At 42.6% G+C, this 16,818-nt stretch overlaps 1 protein-coding gene across 4 annotated transcripts; it reads left to right on the forward strand.

The window, feature by feature from the left end:
* Window positions 1–3,824: 3,824 nt before the first annotated feature.
* Window positions 3,825–16,158, forward strand: LOC110521842 (nuclear receptor subfamily 2 group F member 6). Of its 4 annotated transcripts, none has more exons than XM_090232124.1 (5): window positions 4,384–5,234; window positions 5,979–6,073; window positions 9,273–9,366; window positions 9,678–10,247; window positions 10,929–15,265. In XM_090232124.1, the coding sequence occupies exons 4-5, from the start codon at window positions 9,788–9,790 to the stop codon at window positions 11,201–11,203; spliced, it is 735 nt and encodes a 244-aa protein (XP_090088250.1). In that variant the 5' UTR covers window positions 4,384–5,234; window positions 5,979–6,073; window positions 9,273–9,366; window positions 9,678–9,787; the 3' UTR covers window positions 11,204–15,265. The 4 variants fall into 4 exon arrangements, with proteins under 4 accessions (XP_021455431.3, XP_021455432.3, XP_090088250.1 ...); XM_090232123.1 differs by having other exon boundaries at window positions 4,671–5,234; window positions 9,675–10,247; window positions 10,929–16,158; XM_021599756.3 differs by lacking the exon at window positions 9,273–9,366 and having other exon boundaries at window positions 3,825–5,234; window positions 9,675–10,247.
* The last annotated feature ends 660 nt before the right edge of the window (window positions 16,159–16,818 follow it).

Genomic DNA, 16,818 nt, shown 5'->3' on the forward strand with positions numbered 1-16,818 from the left:
GCTGCTGGGCTGCTCTGTATGGCTGATAATCCCGTTAGTCTAACTCTGAGATGTCTTAATTAGACCCGTTAGGACCTCAGTCTGCCTGTCCTCAACCAACCACTCCTCTGTCTCGCCATCCACTCCATCCACCCACAGTAACTAATGAACAACAAACTGGAAATGGAGATTTAACAGGAGATTGGAGATGGATACCGTGGTCAAAATTGTTGTCTGACTCAGTGTTATGGGTTATGGTAATGCTTAGTCTTAACATGGAAAGCTCATTGTGTAATATTAGAAGATGATGATTCAATGTTATTTCAACAGGAATGTCTGTATATAGCATTGTCTTCTGTTACAATGCTGTTTAATGTGTTCAAAAAATGTTATATAAATCTACAATTGTATGGTTAAATGTAAAACACTTTGATTTGCGATTTCTTGAACAAAATATAATTGAAAACATACAAGTAATGATCAACTTCTAATTAACTATGTATTTAGTACTACAGTATTACTCACATGAGGGTTTGGTTTGACTAGATATAAATCTATCCCCCCTAGTTCTGAGCAATGCAACAGACCAGACAACACCTTAGCAAAAATATAATGTCATTACACTGCAGTTAGCATTGACTCACGAAACTACCTCTAACTTCCTTCATACTTGACACAGAGGCATAAAAATGGTATCCACAAGTTCATCTGATTCTGGGAAAGTGGATAAACAATCCAGAAGTATCCCTTTAACCCCTAAGCCTAACCCCTAACCCTAGTTCTAACCCTAAACCTCCTAAGTTTAAAAAAAACCTTTGTCCTCGTGGGGAGGTGGACATTTCCTTGTTTTGCTATCCTTGTGGGGACTTTTGGGGATTTCAGGTCCTCACAAGGATAGAAGAACAAGACCACACACACACCCACCTACCCTCTCGTCCAACATTCCATTATTGACAACCTACAGAGAGACACTCGTTTAAATGACAAATGCACCAAATGTGTAGTTTCCCACCAACCTACAGCAGGTCTTGGGGAGGAGAGAATGGGGTGAATATTGATTGGACTCAAAGCGTTGTGTGTTATGTCTTGCCCCCCAGCAGATGTTTTTCTGAGGCAGGATCCACTGGCCTGTTTATTTTATGCTGCGCCGTCATTCAACTAAGGTCAAAAGGCACCGCAGCGCTGAGAGAGTGATAATGAATAAAGAGAGGGAGAGAATGAGTGAGGAGAAAGATCATGAAAGGAGAGAAAGACAGATATTGGAAAGGAGAGAATGAGAAAAGGAGATAATGAGAGCAGGATGGAAATAGAGAATGATATAATTACTGAATTTAGAGAGGGGCGAAACGGAGAGATAGAGAGCGAGAGAAAGAGAATGAGTTGTGGGCCAAAAGGTTAGTGACACGAATGGGTCGAGCGGTGCTGGGAGTCATGCACTGCTGTTCACCCAGCCAGAGAGTCAGTCACAAACAGGGTTCAACTTTAAACCCACTGGCCAAATTCCTTCACACTATCAACACATTCACTAGCATGGTCAAAATACCAGACCTGCATCAAATACAGAACTGCTTGATTAAGACGTTTGTTCTTTTGGATACCAATATTCACCCCATCTGTCTATTTCAGGCATAGCCTGCTTTAAGGTGTGTGTGTGTGTGTGTGTGTGTGTGTGTGTGTTTGACATATAGGGATCAGGTCAACATAGTGGAGGGTGATAGGCTTAGGGACAGTTACTGCATGCTGTATCTGTGCGCCCCTCTTCTCCACTCTTTATTGGGCTTCTGGCTGTGTTGAGAATATACAGACCCTGCGTCAGCAGACTCCATGCAGAGCAGCTGCATTCCTGATCTACAGTTCAAAGAGCAAGGGACTCACAGACACAGACGCACACATGAGCGCACAAGCACTTGAACACATGCACACGCGAGTGCATACACACACGCAGAGTCACACACATTAGTGCATGAACACATGCACAAAAAGGCACACATTCTCTTGCAAAAAGACAACAGAGGTAAGTACACACTCACTCCTCTTACAAACAGCCACCCCAAAGCTCCTGGGAATCTAGAGAAACAAGCAGTGTACATATATTTTCTATTCCCCATGATCTCAAAAGATTAAAACATACACCAACAAAAAGCACACACTCGTGGCCTTAATTGAAAGGGCATTAATTCAGTTTAACACAGCTTAGGTTTGCCGCTGATAACCTCCTATAAAAAACAAAAGAGCTATCCGTAGCACAGGGACGTTAGCTGTGACTTGTGTGGGTTATATGGGTTAAAGTCACTTCATGCTACACCTCAATGTACATTATATGCCAAAGTGACTCTTCCTTTAAAGATGAGGCAAATTATAACTGTTTTCCTCTTATCAAAATTAAAATGAAATCAAGTTGTATTTGCATACAGACCCCTTTTCCAAAGAAATCATGCAAGACCAGATTGTCGTTCAAGCCATTGACTAGTAAAACAGTACATACTCTATATTGTTGGACCATAGAATGCTGGTCCAAATATATATGTAACATGAAGGCTGTCAGGTTGTTCTGTAATATGAAGGCTGTGATGTTATCTGACTCCTTGGGTGCAGGGTCCTTGTTCTCCTCTCTTCTTCAGGAGACCTTCACCTGACAATGCAAACCTTTTTTAACCATACAGTTGCTAGCGTTGGAAGAAATGGGAAGTGAACTAACTAAATGAGCGCGCGAGAGAGAGAGAGCTAGGTATTACTATGGTCCGAGCAACAGCTAGGTATTACTATTGTCCGAGCAACAGCTAGGTATTACTATTGTCCGAGCAACAGCTAGGTATTACTATTGTCCGAGCAACAGCTAGGTATTACTATTGTCCGAGCAACAGCTAGGTATTACTATTGTCCGAGCAACAGCTAGGTATTACTATTGTCCGAGCAACAGCTAGGTATTACTATTGTCCGAGCAACAGCTAGGTATTACTATTGTCCGAGCAACAGCTAGGTATTACTATTGTCCTAGCAACAGCTAGGTATTACTATTGTCCGAGCAACAGCTAGGTATTACTATTGTCCGAGCAACAGCTAGGTATTACTATTGTCCGAGCAACAGCTAGGTATTACTATTGTCCGAGCAACAGCTAGGTATTACTATTGTCCGAGCAACAGCTAGGTATTACTATTGTCTGAGCAACAGCTAGGTATTACTATTGTCTGTGACCGTGTTTTTCCTCTGCTGGTTTGCCTAATTTATTCAAGCCGGGGCCAGAGGAAAAAGGGGACAAAACAATTTTTAAAAATGCAATTGTACATTGTGTGTCACAGCTTTCTTCCTGGGAAGGAGAGGCTGACCAAAACACAGCGTGGTTATAGTTCATGGTTCTTTAATAAGAGACACAAAACATGAACACAACTACAAAACATGAAAACTGAAAATAGTCCCGTGTGGCACTGACACAGGAAACAATCACCCACAAAATACCCAAAGAATATGGCTGCCTAAATATGGCTCCCAATCAGAGACAACGATAAACAGCTGCCTCTGATTGAGAACCAATCCAGGCAACCATAGACTTACCTAGACACCTAAAAGAACACAACCCCATAAATCTACAAAAACCCCTAGACCAGACAAAACACATAAATCACCCATGTCACACCCTGGCCTAACCAAAATAATAAAGAAAACAAAGATAACTAAGGCCAGGGCGTGACACTGTGACTGTGCATACGGGAATGCAAAGAAGCTTAGGCCTGAAGCCATTACTGCTGGATGGACAAGCACTGACAAAACAAGGGAGGGAGAGAAACAGAAACAGAGGGACAAGGGGAGGCTTGCTAAGGGGAGCTCCCATTCTGTCTAAGCTCCCATTCTGTCTCAGGGCTAATAGAGAGAGTGGAAGTCTCTATTTCCACAGATCCCTGGGAGCAGGAGAGGAGCAAGAAGCAGACACTGTTTCACAACAAGCAACAGAGCACGGAAGAGAGCAAGAGAGGGGACGTCACTGCACTTTGAACTTGTACAGACTAGCAGGACCAGAGGGAGCTGTGTGTGACTTTATCATGATCTATTTAAAATCTTTGTTGTAAATAGTGAGCCTTTAGATTCAGTGTGGTTGTTCCCTGGCTTGTCTGTCATCTCTGACTATTGGCTGTCTGTCTGGGGGGATAGAATAGTGCTGCCAAGCTAATGAAACAAAAAAAGTGCTATTTATAAATGTTTTTGTAACTCAACCTTCTATGGGGTTGAATGACAACATTTAATTTCCAAGATTTTCTGAATATCTGCTTGTGGTACATACGTATAAGAAATTCTTGACACCAATTTGAGCTCCTTCTTGCCAAGCTATAATGGTGCTGCTGCCTGTAAGATTGATTGATAACACTTTCTACACACAGCCCAGAACTGGTCCGACTAGTTTGTAAGTAGGGTAAAGTAAGTCGGGCAGTTTGAAGGAGAGCAGTCCTTTTCTTTCTGGTCTTCTCCTTCGCTCCTCCCTGCTTGTCCAGGGAGAAAGTAGCGTGGTGTAAGGAGAGGAGAGAAAAATTAAGAAGGGGGGTCCTATTTTACCCCTCATAGACCCTCCTCCTAGTGTGGCGGAAGTGACAGAGACAGAGAAAGAGCGAGCGAGAGCATGAGCCTATAAGTGTAATTTATTGTTTCCTGTGAAAGGGCAGGCTGCACCCTTTTCTCCCTCCTGAAATCTGAACTGCTTGTTGTGTCAGAACTTTCAGGAGGAGCCATTGTCTAGGGGTCATAGGAAAAACAGAGGAGTGAAGGAGAAGAACAAGAGAGTGAGAGGTCGGAGAACAGCACCGCGGTAGAAAAATAGAGGAGTGAAAGGGATCTCCGGGTCATTTGACAGAGACAGAAGGGGAAAGAGGTCAAGAGAAGGAGTCTGGAACATGTGCAGTTTCAGTTGTTTTGACTTTTCATAACGCTGTCAGTTTTGCTTGGAAGCTGACTAAAAACCAATACCTCTTTGTGTGTGTCAGCCGTGTCACTCGGATATGGCCATGGTGATCAGGGGATGGGGCAACCCTAATGGAGAGACCAACGGACTGGGGGGGGGGGAGGCTTACTTGCGTGGGGATGAGGAGGAGGGCTCACCTCAGGCCGGGAGTGATGCGGAGGAGGGAGACGAGGACAAGGCATGCGTGGTGAACTGTGTGGTGTGTGGGGACAAGTCCAGCGGGAAACACTACGGGGTGTTCACCTGCGAGGGCTGCAAGAGCTTCTTCAAGAGGAGCATCAGAAGGAACCTCAACTACTCCTGCAGGTCGGTGAAGCCGCTCCGTAAAATATCAAGAAAATACGTTAATGTGAAAAACAACAATTTCAAAAAGGCAGTCTAAGAAACACACAATTTAATGTCAAAGGTTACTGTGTTAATAGGCTACTGTAATGGATCCCTAAAAGTCCTATTCTTGGTGGTCATACAGTATATGTACAGCATGCTTACAGACCCTGTAACTTGTTAGATAATATTTCCCTTGGGGAGTCCTCTTTGTGTTAGGTTGTGTTACAGCTTTATCTCAAGTTAAAAAATAAAAATAAAAAGATTTTCAGGTATACACATGGCGAACAGACTTATTTTGTATCAGAACCAAACAAATGTGCATTTCCCACTCCCACCTACTGTACAGTTAGTAAAATCTCTTTAGTACTACCATATCAGTACTACCATATCACACTTCTGAGGAATGTGAGCCTTTGTTTATCGTTATCTAAGGGCCACATTCAATCAAAACTGTTCATCCATTACTGCACAGTGTACATAGTAGTTACAGTGCTCTCAATCTGTTTCTTAAGTTGTGAATCATACAGGACAGGAAGATATATTTCAAAGCTTTACAGACCTATACAGAGAAGCATTTGTATTCTGCAGTCCACAAAACCATTTATTCATGTTCCAGCCTATGACTCCTTTCACACAGCCAGAGCAGCCACTCTAAGACTATTAATTCAGGAGAGAGAAAGAGAGATCAGGACAATACATTCTGTCTAATGTTCTGTTGTGCAGGTCGAATCGAGAATGCCAGATAGACCAGCATCACCGCAACCAGTGCCAATACTGCCGGCTGAAGAAATGCTTAAGTGTTGGCATGCGCAAAGAAGGTAACTATCCTATCTTATCTGTTGCACAACATCTCTGCCACTAGGACGATGCCTAACGCAGAGGCAGAGATACTGCCAATCCAATGTTCCATATACCATAACGGACAGCAGCACAAGTTTGTTCTACAAAAACATGCCCCTGCCATAATAAACAGAGCTGACATTTCACAATTCTGTCAGTTGGCCAAATTATTTACATATTTACGCTGTAAACTACAGCAAGCTCGATTTTAAAAGGTGTTTAGGGGTGAGGAAAAGAGTTTCAAATATCGGTTTGTCAGGTAGCTTAGCGGTTAGAGCATTATAGCATTGGGCTAGCAACCGAAAGGTGAAAAATATGTCAATGTGCCCTTGAGCAAGGCACAGGGTTGCTGTTGATAATGGCAGATCCTGGCCCAACTCACTGAGGGTGAGTGGGGTCATGGTCATTTCCAATTCATACATGTGTATAATACACACTTGTGTGAAATAGGACAAATATAAGCACCCACCTAATTATTATTTTGAATTTAAACATGTTTCATTCATGTAGCTATAGTATTTGTAAATCCAGTTGAACTCTATCCTTATTTTCCCTCTCTCTGACCCCTACTCTAAGTACCCCTGCTACGTAGTACGTATCATTCTGCCCGTTGTGTCAGAGGCATTTCCCAGGCAGTACATAGGTTGGATAACCCAGGCAGCCAGCCAGCCACTCCTAGGTGTCATATTTATTCTGCATTGAGCTGGCAACAGCCCAGAGCTATATTCAGCAAGGATAGTCATGCAGGGATCTGACCCAATGACAGCACTGACGCAGCCTGGCCACAGTGTTTCCTCATGACCTGGAAACGCTTGGATCACCTTCGCCGGGTAACAGGTCACTGTTCACCAGGGATAGTAGTGGTCTACTTTACTTCCAGACTGTTTGTAGTCAATAATACTTCAATGACAAGTCAGACACAGCTAACCACAGCCTAGCCTTGGTAGTTTGACAGACCCTGTATTGAACTAGTTTAGCAAGACTACAAGTTGAGTATAGCAATAACAGACTATCCAGGCTAGCAGTGAAATGGAATGACATTGTCTGAAACTTGGAATAATTCACAGCAACGGAGGTTGAAAGAAACCAATGTCCAACTAACTAGTTGTTAGACAGTGTAAGCATAGCACTGGTACCTGACAGTTTCTGCTATCAACAATGTAACATTGTTGCCTTGCCAATACATGGACCAGTTGGTCCCCCCTTTGTTTGCATTAACAGCCTCTACTCTTCTGTGAAGGCTTTCCACTAGATGTTGGAACATTGCTGCGGAGACTTGCTTCCATTCAGCAACAAAAGCATTAGTGAGGTTGTGCACTGATGTTGGCCGATTAGAAGTTAGGTGTTGGATGGGGTTGAGGCCAGGGCTCTGTGCAGGCCAGTCAAGTTCTTCCACACCGATCTCAGCAAACCATTTCTGTATGGGACTTCCCCAAAATGTTGCCACATAGTTGGAAGCACAGAATTGTCTAGAATGTCATTGTATGCTGTAGCATTAAGATTTTCCTTCACTGGAACTAAGGGGCCTTACCCAAACCGTGAAAAACAGCCCCAGACCATTATTCCTTCTCCACCAAACTTTACAGTTGGTACTATGCATTAGGGCTGGTAGCTTTCTCCTGGCATCCGCCAAATCCAGATTTGTCCATTGGACTGCCAGATGGTGAAGCTGGACATGGTGATTCAGATGGTGATTCATCACTCCAGAGAACGCGTTTCCACTGCTCCAGAGTCCAATGGCGGCAAGCTTACACCACTTCATCCGACGCTTGGCATTGCACATGGTGATCTTAGGCTTGTGTGCGGCTGCTCGGCCATGGGAACTAATTTCATGAAGCTCGCGACAAACAGTTTTCTTGTGCTGATGTTGCTTCCAGAGGCAGTTTGGAACCCGGTAGTGAGTGTTGCAACAGAAGACAGACAATTTTTACACGCTACATGCTTCAGCTATCCCGTTCTGTGAGCTTGTGTGTCCTACCACTTTGCGGCTGAGCCGTTTGTTGCTCCTAGACATTTCCACTTCACAATAACAGCACTTACAGTTGACCGGGGCAGCTCTAGCAGGGCAGAAATTTGACGAATTGACTTGTTGGAAAGGTGTCATCCAATGACGGTGCCACGTTGAAAGTCACTGAGCTCTTCAGTACAGGCCATTCTACTGACAATGTTTGTCTATGGAGATTGTATGACCGTGTGCTCTATTTTATACACCTGTCAGCAAACGAGTGTGGCTGAAAAAGCCGAATCCACTACTTTGAAGGGGTGTCCGCATACTTTTGTATATATAGTGTATACGTAACATTGTATTGTATATTGTATATGTATTTCTGCATTGTGAACAGCTTGCAGTAAATGTAAACATTCATCATGAAATCTAACTCGTTATTTCTGAAACACAAGTAATAAAAGCAGCATCAAATACAGTATATTGCACAAGTTGCTTATCTTCATTGTGTTATTATTTCTGCATTGCAAAAAGTCCATGCGTTTCATGTATGAAATACTGCCAGCCAGAGTATACACATACTGTTCACTCCATGCAAATATTAACACACAAACAAAACTTTTGAGAAAATGGACATAGTTCAACCAGTTTGAAAATGCATTGCATATCATGCGAACGCTAGCTCCAGTATTCAAAACTCCCGACTCTAATTGGTGTCTATTATATATATTACTGTGGAGATGGGCAGTTGGCTCACTTTTTTGAACATGCAAATTGGGCCTCTAGGCAGTTATCACTCAAATATATGTTTAATAAAGATATCCGGACTCTGGATGTAAGGTTTCATTATTTTACGTGATGTACAAACAATGTCATTGTATATAAAGCATTATGAACTGGGTCGTTCAAGCCCTGAATGCTGATTGGCTGACAGCCGTGGTATATCAGACCTTATACTAAGTGTATGACAAAACATTTATTTTTACTGCTCTAATTATGTTGGTAACCAGTTTATAATAGCAATAAGGCACCTCTGGGGATTGTGATATATGGCCAATATACCACTGCTAAAATGTGTGGTTTGCAGCACTTAATTAACGCCCAATGTTACATATATGCAAAGTTACTTTTTCGAGTGTTCTATACTTTGCCGAAATGGAATATTGTTCTTAGAAAGTTCACTCAAGCATCTCTGGACATCTAATGAGCATTTTGCATGCATTGAATTTCAGAAACTCACCTTTTACGAGACCGTTTCGGGGGAGCAGAACTGCCGTGTTGACAAGATGCAGAGGCGTGCCATTTAGAGTGACGATTTCCGGTTTGGTAATTACAATGATCGGCCACCAGATAGTGTCAAAAGTATCTATTAGGATTTCATCTAGAAGAGACTGGTGTTATTTGATGTTTTGATTGCGTACAGACACGTTACCAGGTGTTTAAATACACTGTTACGTGTATGTAACATTTGGCGTTAAAGGGCTAGAGTCAGCATACTTTTCCATCAACAAACACCTGTTATGTTCAATGGTGAACGTTAGCTTGCCAGCGTGTTTTGCATTAGCCTCTACAACCTCTACAAAGCCCTTTCTCTCCCCCTCTTCCCCTCTCCGCCCTCTCTCTCTTCCCTCCAGCAGTCCAGCGTGGACGTATCCCTCCATCCCACCCAGGCATCAGTCCCACTTCTCTGGTCGGCGGAGGTGGCGGTACCAGGCCAGTAGGGGGCGAATTCTTCAACGGCCAGCCCATGTCAGAGCTCACCTCCCAGCTGCTCCACGCCGAGCCCTACCCCAGCATCCGCTACGGATCCCAGTACGGCCAGCAGCAGATGCATGGTGCTGGAGGAGGCTCCGTCATGGGCATCGACAACATCTGCGAGCTGGCGGCACGCCTCCTCTTCAGCACCATCGAGTGGGCCAGGAACATCCCTTTCTTCCCTGAGCTGCCTGTCACTGATCAGGTGGCTCTGTTGAGGCTGAGCTGGAGCGAGCTGTTCACCCTGAATGCAGCCCAGTCCGCCCTGCCGCTACACATGGCTCCTTTGCTGGCCGCGGCCGGCTTCCACTCACAGCCCATGTCGGCGGAGAGGGTGGTGTCCTTCATGGACCAGGTGAGGTTGTTCCAGGACCAGGTGGACAAGCTGACCCGGCTCCAAGTGGACTCAGTAGAGTACAGCTGCCTCAAGGCCATCACCCTCTTCTCTCCAGGTCAGTGTACTGGTCGGTCATCACTCTCTGGTCCAAACCAAAACCCTTACACTTGAGAAATACAACACCTAGTCCTAACAGGCTGCTACTCTGCTGGTTTTAATGTTCATAGTGAGTCACTCTGGCCGGGTTCTTTTGGCTCCGTTTTCAAAATGTCCCCCAACTTACTAGAAATACTGATATACTGCAGTGCCTCACTATACACAATCCCTAGGAATACTATTGCTGAATTGATTCCTAGCAAGAATTATAACTCTTGCTTGCGCTCAGATTAGAAAGCGAGAATATGAGAGAAAGTCGGATATAGGCCCAGGCTCATAGCTTTAGAATGAGTGTTCCGTTAACTCCCAGAAAACCCATTATTAGTATTCAAATCTAGACAACATTAGTCATGCTGATGTAAAGTTCAGTCTGTAGGTCCACATTTCTCATATGAACAGCTTTTTAAAGTGTTACATCTCTGTCCATATGATAAATATTGACCTACACCTCTGCAGAAGCACAACTGACCTTTCAATCAGCATGTCTCATTGATCTCAAGTTGTTTGAGAAGTCATATTCTCTTCCATTACTGTTGCTCCTGCCTGTGTTCTGCACTATAGTGCTGACCATTTCTGCACTTCTGATTGACCTTAAGTCCATGCTTAAGTCTGTCTGTGTGTCCTGGTTTGTCCTCTTTAGATGCGTGTGGTTTGACAGACCCCGTCCATGTGGAGTCTCTGCAGGAGAAGGCCCAGGTGGCTCTGACGGAGTACGAGAGGATGCAGTACCCGGGTCAGCCACAGCGCTTCGGACGTCTTCTCCTCCGCCTGCCTGCTCTCAGGGCCGTGCCCGCTAATCTCATCTCCCAGCTGTTCTTCATGCGCTTGGTGGGCAAGATGCCCATCGAGACCCTCATCAGGGACATGCAGCTGTCTGGGAGCTCCATCAGCTGGCCATATGTCCCTGGGCAGTGAGGAACAGAAGCCTAGGACACACAGGATCCTGGAAGAGGATCCTGGCTGGAACCTAGAGCAAGATGGAGAGGGATTATTAGCCAGTGATGTCATAATTCTTAAACGTGCAATATGCAGAAATCGCTCTGCCATTTCCTGGTTGCTAAAATTCTAATAGTTTGCCTAATTTCAGTTTATGTGACAAAGAAAGCAGCGTAGAGAATCATTGTATCATCTTAACCAGTATGAAAAATATTTTCAATAACATTGTTTTTTTCTTCAGCTGTTTGAAGCTGGTATACAAAACCGAAAGTAAAAGACGCAAAAACTAAACTTAAGAATTGGAAGCATAGAAATATAACATAAATCGAATGCTTCTTAGACTTGCTTTCAATGAGAATGACAGATCTATAACTAACATTTCCATGTGAATCTGGTCACCCAAAAAGTTACATATTGCAGTTTAAGGTCTAATAAAGCCATTTTTATCTCAATATCAAATCATATTTGGGCAACAATTAAGTACCTTACTGTGATTGTTTTCAATTAAAATAGTTTAAAAATCTAAATAAAATCTTCTTAGCCAATAGCCAATTCTCAAGAAAGAATTTGCTAGGACTGTCTGGGAGTGGTCTGAGTGGGGAGGGAAAAACTGAAAACAAGCTGTTATTGGCAGAGAGGATTGGAACTCTTTCTTATTGGTCTATTGACTAATTTACCACCGGGTGTTGACACCAGGCAGGGTAGCCTAGTGGTTAGAGCGTTGGACTAGTAACCGGAAGGTTGCAAGTTCAAACCCCCGAGCTGTCGTTCTGCCCCTGAACAGGCAGTTAACCCACTGTTCCTAGGCCGTCATTGAAAGTAAGAATTTGTTCTTAACTGACTTGCCTAGTTAAATAAAGGTTAAAAAAATATCAACCATCCCAACAAAACAGGCTGAAATTTCAGCCAATCTTTTAAAACAGCTCTTACACTAAAAGGGCATTATCATAATTTTTTACAATTTCACAGTATTACTCCAACCTCATAGTATGGAAATATATATAAAACACAGGAAAATCACATTTTTGACCACACTGGGCATTAAAGGACGTAGTAGACGAGTACTGTATTGCTACTCACTCAGAGAGAGCCACATGGAAATACCAATGATTGGAACTGGAATGAAACCATTGGAACAATTTAGGTGTTCCGTGTGTATTCCAAGGAAATCATACATTTGACTTGGTGTATACTTCTTGATCTGTATTATGACCTCATTTTAGTCCTTCTCTACCTCATTCTGGCCCCAGAACAGGGCTCTGAAACGCAAACTGTAACTGAAGCCCGTGTGCCACTACTACCTCCATCCCCATGACCCCCAACGTGACTCTGTCTGACCCCAGGCTCTGTGTGACTCTCTGGCTGCTGTGTTAGGTCCCCTGGGTCTCAAATGGGACCCTCTGTCCCATAGCTACAGTGTATAAGGGCTCTGGACAAAAGTAGTGCACTGTATTGGGAATAGGGTGCCATTTGAGATTCAGCCGTAAGGGTTTGTGATGCCACAGCCATGGCACATACTTTCCTTGTATGCTGTTGTCTCCTGAGCCCTCTATTTATGTACATCTTTGGGTATTGATTTACATGAATGTTGAGCTTATACAGTGCCTTGCGAAAGTATTCGGCCCCCTTGAACTTTGCGACCTTTTGCCACATTTCAGGCTTCAAACATAAAGATATAAAACTGTATTTTTTTGTGAAGAATCAACAACAAGTGGGACACAATCATGAAGTGGAACGACATTTATTGGATATTTCAAACGTTTTTAACAAATCAAAAACTGAAAAATTGGGCGTGCAAAATTATTCAGCCCCCTTAAGTTAATACTTTGTAGCGCCACCTTTTGCTGCGATTACAGCTGTAAGTCGCTTGGGGTATGTCTCTATCAGTTTTGCACATTGAGAGACTGAAATTTTTTCCCATTCCTCCTTGCAAAACAGCTCGAGCTCAGTGAGGTTGGATGGAGAGCATTTGTGAACAGCAGTTTTCAGTTATTTCCACAGATTCTCGATTGGATTCAGGTCTGGACTTTGACTTGGCCATTCTAACACCTGGATATGTTTATTTTTGAACCATTCCATTGTAGATTTTGCTTTATGTTTTGGATCATTGTCTTGTTGGAAGACAAATCTCCGTCCCAGTCTCAGGTCTTTTGCAGACTCCATCAGGTTTTCTTCCAGAATGGTCCTGTATTTGGCTCCATCCATCTTCCCATCAATTTTAACCATCTTCCCTGTCCCTGCTGAAGAAAAGCAGGCCCAAACCATGATGCTGCCACCACCATGTTTGACAGTGGGGATGGTGTGTTCAGCTGTGTTGCTTTTACGCCAAACATAACGTTTTGCATTGTTGCCAAAAAGTTCAATTTTGGTTTCATCTTCACCTTCTTCCACATGTTTGGTGTGTCTCCCAGGTGGCTTGTGGCAAACTTTAAACAACACTTTTTATGGATATCTTTAAGAAATTGCTTTCTTCTTGCCACTCTTCCATAAAGGCCAGATTTGTGCAATATACGACTGATTGTTGTCCTATGGACAGAGTCTCCCACCTCAGCTGTAGATCTCTGCAGTTCATCCAGAGTGATCATGGGCCTCTTGGCTGCATCTCTGATCAGTCTTCTCCTTGTATGAGCTGAAAGTTTAGAGGGACGGCCAGGTCTTGGTAGATTTGCAGTGGTCTGATACTCCTTCCATTTCAATATTATCGCTTGCACAGTGCTCCTTGGGATGTTTAAAGCTTGGGAAATATTTTTGTATCCAAATCCGGCTTTAAACTTCTTCACAACAGTATCTCGGACCTGCCTGGTGTGTTCCTTGTTCTTCATGATGCTCTCTGCGCTTTTAACGGACCTCTGAGACTATCACAGTGCAGGTGCATTTATACGGAGACTTGATTACACACAGGTGGATTGTATTTATCATCATTAGTCATTTAGGTCAACATTGGATCATTCAGAGATCCTCACTGAACTTCTGGAGAGAGTTTGCTGCACTGAAAGTAAAGGGGCTGAATAATTTTGCATGCCCAATTTTTCAGTTTTTGATTTGTTAAAAAAGTTTGAAATATCCAATAAATGTCGTTCCACTTCATGATTGTGTCCCACTTGTTGTTGATTCTTCACAAAAAAATATAGTTTTATATCTTTATGTTTGAAGCCTGAAATGTGGCAAAAGGTCGCAAAGTTCAAGGGGGCCGAATACTTTCGCAAGGCACTGTAGTTGGGAATGTAATGATACATTATGCATATGTGGTAATGTAAATCTTTGAATGTTATGCAAATGAAGGACTCTGGACATCTCCATAGTATATTTAGCGATAGCATGTATTGTAGCATTTATGCTATGGTGCCGAAGACTGGCAGAAGCTGGCAGAGGTGAATGTCCACTACCGTTCAAAAGTTTGGGGCCACTTAGAAATGTCCTTGTTTTTGAAAGAAAAGCAACATTTTTGTCCATTAAAATAACATCAGATTGATCAGAAATACAGTGTAGACATTGTTAATGTTGTAAATGACTTTTGTAGCTGGAAACGGCTGATTTTTACTACATAGAGGCACATTATCAGCAACCATCACTCCTGTGTCCCAAACACGTAGTGTTACCTAATCCAAGTTCATCATTTTAAAAGGCTAATTGATCATTAGAAAACCCTTTTGCAATTATGTCAGCACAGCTGAACACTGCTGTTCTGATTAAGAAGCAATAAAACTGGCCTTTTTGGGGGGTGCAATTTCAGAATGTGGGGGGTCCCCGCGTCCCCAGTGAAAGTTGTGCCCCTGGTGGAAACATCGTTGGTTCAACCAGGGTGTGCCAAGTGGGATGGCTGTGTTAATAGTTGCATAACTTTTGCTATTGTTTTAACATTGAGAGCACTGGGTTGTAACATTGCTCTCAGTAGCATTTTAATATATTTGAGTTTCTAAATGGAAGTTGGAGACCTGTTTTTGTGTTTGAATAGCCAGATGACTTGAGTTGTTGCATACATGTCTGAAATAACAACAGAACATTAGCATTACCTGTGTCTTCAATAATAAAGGTTATATGAAGCCCATTAGTTTTATTGGACCTGGAATTCAAAGCAGGATCCAATTTTTATCAATTTTGCTCCTTATATGCATTAAAACCTCTAAGGGATTGGTATCCCTATACCGTTTGTTGCTAACTTGCACTAATGTGACTAGAATGACGTTGTAAGAAACAGCCAACTTTCCAGGACATAGACATACATGTCTTATGTCTTATGTGCAAAAAGCTTAAAGCTTACATTCGTGTTAATCTAACCGCACTGTCCAATTTACAGTAGCTATTACAGTGAAAAAAATACCATGCTAATGGTTTGAGGAGAGTGCACAACAACAACAAAAACATTTATAATGGCAACTGGTTTGATACATTTACCTCTGAGGTAAATCATGTACTCACCTTCAGTAATCTTGCTCTGATTGGTCATCCTGAGGGTCCCAGAGATAAAATGTAGCATAGTTTTGTTTGATAAAATACATTTTTATATTCACATGTAGGAACTGGGTTCTACAGTTTAACCCCTTCTCTTTCTGGACAATTGTTTTAGCCTCTGCTTGAGACCTGACACTGGGAGAAAAAAAATCACCTTTATGCAGAACAAGAAGCACAAGGTCAAATCTACACTGGTGTGGCTCACCAATATGAAGGTGAATGCCCCCAAGTGCCCTAGACTCAGTTCTGATTAAATCCTCATGTAAATATATGAAGATTCAACAATACCCAACCAACTTTACAGAGCATGAGCCAAGAAGAATGTACAGTATACATGATTTCTCAGGTCTACAAAGTTGGCTGAGACTTTCTTTCTTTTTTTGTTTCACAATGGCTGTCAAAGGTACTTCCACCAAGTATTGATACAGGGGGATGGATTTCAGTTTATTTCTCTATCTTTAATAAATGTGTATGATATAAATGATGATTGAATGCATTTAAAAAAAAAAATATATATATATATATATATATATGTATCTAACCTATAGAAAGAAGTATGAGACACCATACCCAGTCACAAGGATGGCTAACTTGAAATTCCTTCTGTCATTACAGATTTAGGTAAAATGGCTTTAAGTTAATTCGCATCTCAATTATGGAACAATCTTCAGAATACCCTACAGTTGCATGCATTAGTGCCTTTCGGGCAAATCAGAATGTTGGTTAAGGACCTCTGAACTGAGGAATGTGGTTGTTTTTTATTTTGCTCAGGTGCATCCTGTTTCCATTGATCATCCTTGAGATGTTTCTAAAAACTTGATTGGTCCACCTGTGGTAAATTCAATTGATTGGACATGATTTGGAAAGGCACACAACTGTCTACATAAAGTCCCACAGTTGACAGTGCATGTCAGAGAAAAAAACCAAGCCATGAGGTCGAAGGAATTGTCCGTATGGCTCCGAGACAGGATTGTGTTGAGGCACAGATCTGTGGAAGGGTACAAAAACATTTCTCCAACATTGAAAGTCCCCAAGAACAGAATGGCCTCCATCATTCTTAAATCGAAGAAGTTTGGAACCACCAAGACCCCTCCTAGAGCTTGTCGCTCGGCCAAACTGAGCAATCGCGGGAAAAGGGCCTT

Source organism: Oncorhynchus mykiss, chromosome 4 (assembly GCF_057628025.1).
Source record: "Oncorhynchus mykiss isolate SJ-2025 chromosome 4, ASM5762802v1, whole genome shotgun sequence".
Lineage (NCBI taxonomy): Eukaryota > Metazoa > Chordata > Actinopteri > Salmoniformes > Salmonidae > Oncorhynchus > Oncorhynchus mykiss.